Raw genomic sequence first — 5,369 nt, 5'->3', positions numbered from 1 at the left:
GTAGTTTTTATTTTTGGCAAGTTTGATAATATTTTGAGGGGAGAGAATTGAGCGGAAGATAATGTTTATTTAAAAATTAATGATAAAATTCCGCCCTTAACTTTAATTGGGAAATTCCTTTAATATAGATTGCAAGATAAGACCCGATTAAACCAAGATTGTTTGGGTTTTTTTCTTTCTTTCTTTTCCTTTCCGTTTTATTCGTTATTTTTTAGAATTCAAAGTTAAATGACTCTTTCTTGTAGTGTCCTATTGTTGTACAAGTCGCATGTTAGACTCCCTCTCGGTATTAGAGCCAAAACTAAACTCATTCCTCTCAAATGGTGAAATGTGTGTAAGGTGAAATTAAACCAAGAAAAATAAGATGTTATTAAATATCGATAATTTACGAGTAATTAATTGTTAAATGTAGTTGACTTCATTTGAACTTTAGTGACCTCTGGTTGACCTTCAAGTGGTCGAATTGTAATTCCAATCGATCAAATATTTTTCAAAGATATCAATCTTACCAACTTTAAAGAAAAATAAACTTTTACACGAATATGAAACACGACGAGGTTTTTTTTTTCACTAGGAGGTGACTCTACTATCTGGGACCAAATTGTTAATATCATTGCAACCCATTTGTGATTACGCTAAGCATCGCTTGATTTATATATCGCTTGCTTTTATCCTTATTCGTCTATACCAACGGTCTAAAGTAAGTTGCAAACGCATTTCCTCAATCCACACCACGTATCATCATAATATGACTAGTTTTAGATGAAGTACTCACGGTTCATGGCCTACATGGTCCACCAATATTGGCTATTTCCTCGATACTGGTTAGTCCCTGGTCAGTTTTATTTACGCTACCATGGCAACATCACAGTGATTGGATCCCAAGGGAAGGAGATGAGTTTGATTATATTCCGATAGAATTCTCGCACGTCAAGCTCAATAGGTGAGGAGGGGAAAATCTGTGGATGGCCAGAGTCAATTTGCAATAAGTACCAAGCAAGGCATGATGTGTCTGGGTTATCGATCATATCTATCTTAACGGATACCAAGATGGAGGTAATGTGTGACCTACTGCCTCTAATCGGTATGAAGTCGAGGTGAACCAGATTCCCGAAAGTGAATTTAAAGTGAAAATGGTTTGATTTTTTTTAATGAGATCCGAGTTGGTTTACAAATTGATACTCATTCTTTTAGAATGTGGTTATGTGGTTTTGTAGTATGACACTCCTTTCGGACCGAAAGGTCCATGGTTTGAGTCCCGCAATGAGCAGCGTCAAGTTGAGTCCTTGGAATAGTCTCTTTACTCACATTCTCTCACCATACTCCCACCGTGTAAAATGAGTACCTGACCGTTTATAGCGCTTTCTTTGTCGAAAAAAACTGTACGGTGTCATGTCTCATCCTACATGTTAAGCGATGCTGATGGCTTGGGACCCCTTGTAAAGCGCACTGAGCACGTTTAGTGGGTATTGCACTATATAAATGCTAAAGTTGTTTTTTCTATTTTGTTTGTTGTTTTTTAGAGGGGACTTTTTTTTAGATGGGTCACATTGATTGAAATAATATATCATACTGATTTCGTGAAAATCAATATTCTAGGTCTGAATCACCCTGACAAAAAAAAAACACTTCAACCACTCAGGAATACAGCACAGACGCTACAATTCTTACTTCATTTTGTTTTATTTGTTTTCAACGTTCCTTTGTTTAATGTTTCGCTGACGAATGGTTTGTAGCTGAAACGTTCATTGTCTGTATTTTTCCCATCCGAAGTCTTTCCATTTTCACCTTTTCGTTAGTATTATAACGATCCCAGGTTTCGGACAGTCCCCACCACTCTACTTTTCCCCTGACATAAAAAAAATTTTATGAGCTTTTATATAGCGCAATATCCACTAAACGTGCTCAAAGCGCTTTACAAGGGGTCCCTGGCCAACAGCAACATTTAACATGTAGGACAAGACACGACGCCTGTTAGGCGATATTACAATTTTTCGGACAAAGACAACGCTGTTAACGGCCAGGTACTCATTTTACACCTGAGTACGGTGAGAGAGTGTGAGTAAAGAGCCTTCTCCAAGGACTCAACTATGCGCCGAGCGCGAGGCTCGAACCCAGGACCTTCCGATCCGAAAGTACCTTTGAATTCAGAAAACTGATTGGAGCAAGAATTTACATTGATAAAAAAGTAAAAAAGAGAGGGGGGTTTTCAGAAGATAATAATAATATAAAATGCTTACACTCCTCTTGTTTTTTGTTGTTTTTATTCTTGTAATTTCGGAGGTGTTCCCATCCCAATCGCTGAACGAGCTTGCGAATGCGCATTGGGAACAAAGCTCGAATTTCAAAAAAGGAAGAGTGTAAGAAATCGTATTCTTCTCCTATTTCGTTATCTCTAAATAAAAGATATTTTCAAAAATGTTTAATAGATATCCTACTTCTTTTTTTTTTTAAACTGATTTTAGTGATTTTAGTGGGGTCGGGTAAACAGTATAAAAAATATATACATATATATATATATATATATATATATATATATATATATATATATATATATATATATATATATATATATATATATATATATCGACGTGCACTTATTTGTTGTCCCAATAAATGTTGTCTTTTTGTTGTTGTCCTTTGCATTTTTATTTGCTTTTTTTATTTTATTTTATTGTTGTTTTTTTTTGCATGTGTTTTTTGTTTCTTGTTTTTTTGGGGTTTTTTTTTTTTTTGTTTGTTTGTTTGTTTGTTTGATTTTTTTTTTGTGTGTGTGTTATTTGTTTTTTGTTTTTTTGTTGTTTTTTTTTTGTTTTTTTTTTTTTGTTTTTTTGTTTTTTTGTTGTTTTTTTTTTTTTTTTTTGGGGGGGGGTTCTTTTTTCTGTGATGAGAACCAGATCCGTCAATAGTGGAACGTCCCTCTCACGGCTAGGCGGGGGAAGCCGTGTTAATCGGATCCCGCTTCTATTCATCACCACAAAAAAGTGTTTATTCTCTATTGTCCTCTAGCACTTCTGCTGTTTTCGTTTGTTCTTACTATCGAATTGCAGACCAAAATCACACCAGTGAATCGATATGACGTGCAATATCACAAATGGAAAATAAATCTAGCAGGAGGTTTTGAGTTTCCGGTTGAATATTTACATTAAACGTTCGTCATTTTAAAAATCGAAGAGGTCATTGCTCCATTATCCCACGTATTACTAATAATGTCTAATATAAATTGTTATATTTCACACTAACACACTCACATACACACGCTCTCTCTCTCATATATATATATATATATATATATATATATATATATATATATATATATATATATACATATATACATATATATATATATATATATATATATATATATCAAACACACACACACACACACACACACACACACACACAGACACGAGTATTTCCAACAATTTTGACAATGTTAGTACTTTACGGGGAACAAATCTTATCGACATTCATAATGCCTGGGGTTCGAACCCCAGTTGAGAACGGGGGTTTTTATCTTGCATTATTACATCTTCTTTAACGAACACTGAATTAATTACTCAATCACTCAATTATTAGGGTGGAACCGCAACAGGTAAAACGGAAAATGGATAAAACGATGGACGGCAAGGCCGTGGTCAGAGTGTTGTCATTACGTCACGGTAATCCTTTAGGAGATTGGACTTTGATATCCGGACTATCTATGTATTATTAAAATCTACTCCACAGTGTGGTGGTCCCTTTTAAATAGATGTAGTTGGTTGCGTTCATTAAATATTTTCAAAATATTTTTTAAAGCAGAAGGTAAAATTCAATACAGAAGATAACAGAAGAAAATAATATAGTCAACCATGAAAAAGCCATTTTAAGGCTTCTGTTTCTGACCAGAAAAGTGCACGTAACTTGGCTTATTTGTGAATAGAAATTTGGCAATTTCTTTATTTTTAAGCTTTCAACAATCATATATTAAAACTGTTTGCCTGATAAGTCCACAATCGTTTAAAATAAGTCATCAGTATATTTTTTGTAGCTGAATATCCCGTTCGAGATGTAAAATATGACCTTTATTGAAGACGTGGATTACACAGACGACATAGCATTAATGTCCAGCAAGCACCAGGATGCAATGGAAAAAGAATACAGACTAAATCAGCTCGAGTCCAAGATTGGCAAGAAAATAAACTGAAAGAATTGAAAATTATGGAAACAATAAATGTAACAGTCTCAAGAGAACTCAACATAGGAACTGAGAGATTATGATGAGGTAGAACACTTCATTGTTTAAGGATCAAAAGCAACAAATGATGGAAACTCAGGGGAAGATTCGAAACACAGAATATGCAAGACAAATCAAGCGTTAGCAATGCTAAGGAAAATTTGGAGATCTAAAAATCTTCAGACCAAAAATCAAATTGAAACTATCCAAGATTAATGTTCTTTCAGTCCTCATGTATGTAACGAACGTTGGAAGGTAAAGCCAATTTAACAAATAAATTGGAATCGGTTCAAAACAAACGCCTCCAAAGGTTTTTTAAGAATATCTTAGGCCAACAAAATTAGAAATGAAACCCTGAGAGAAAAGACAGATACGATGAGCATTGCTACAACTATAAAAAAAAAAAAAAAAGACGCGGATGAACGTGGCTTGGACATTTTGCCAGAATATAGGCAATAACTGCTTTGCTAAGAATTGCACTCCGCTGGATGGCTGATGGCAAAATATGAAGAGGCAGAATATTCACGGATAAAGAGCTCAAAGAGACCGGTCTAGCCTGGAATAACATTGGTGTTCATGCAGCCGACAGAAAGAAGTGGAAGTCATTGGTCACCTTATGCACCCCATGGCACGATGAAGATTAAGTGAGTTATGACATAACCCAAAAATAGAACTCCGTTCTTAAACAAAATAAATCATCCAAATACAAGAATAATATCATCCCTTTACTTGGATTAAATGTTTATCATCAATACAGAAATAGATGAATTTGAAAAGATGGTTACATTGTAGACTTACATGAAAAATATATATGTCCTGTTTCCAAAAGACTTAATTTTTGCTAAAATCGTAAATTGGAACTTGGATCTTTAAATGTAAAATGGGTTTGAGATTTTTTCGAGGGGAGGGGGGAATGCGCATTGGGAGAATTGTTGGGTGTTAAAAGCTGGTCATCGAGTGACATGAGGAAATTTAGAAGGAAAAACAACTTCCTTTTATCACTCCGCGGTGTCTCTTGCTCTTCGACAGGAAGACGGGTCAAAGCCGGAATAAAAAGCCTTTGAGAAAAAGCGTTGACATTACTAATGGATGAGCTATGGCCACGGGAGACATGGATGGACTCCTACATTAACAATGCTTTCCAATCTGTTGT

General features: G+C 34.9%; 1 protein-coding gene across 1 annotated transcript in view; it reads right to left on the bottom strand.

Moving 5' to 3' along the window:
• Window positions 1-915, bottom strand: part of LOC144963029 (synaptotagmin-14-like) — a 161,511-nt gene extending 160,596 nt beyond the window's left edge. Inside the window, exon 1 of the mRNA XM_078896622.1 lies at window positions 776-915. Coding sequence (XP_078752748.1) covers window positions 776-782 — 7 coding nt within the window. The 5' untranslated portion in view covers window positions 783-915. The remainder of the gene's footprint in view (window positions 1-775) is intronic.
• Between the last annotated feature and the right edge of the window lie 4,454 nt (window positions 916-5,369).

Source organism: Berghia stephanieae, chromosome 1 (assembly GCF_034508935.2).
Source record: "Berghia stephanieae isolate SIO BIC M18660-M18661 chromosome 1, UCSD_Bste_1.3, whole genome shotgun sequence".
Lineage (NCBI taxonomy): Eukaryota > Metazoa > Mollusca > Gastropoda > Nudibranchia > Aeolidiidae > Berghia > Berghia stephanieae.
Note: the sequence above shows the minus strand (reverse complement) of the source record. Positions and strands in the feature narration are given on the sequence as shown.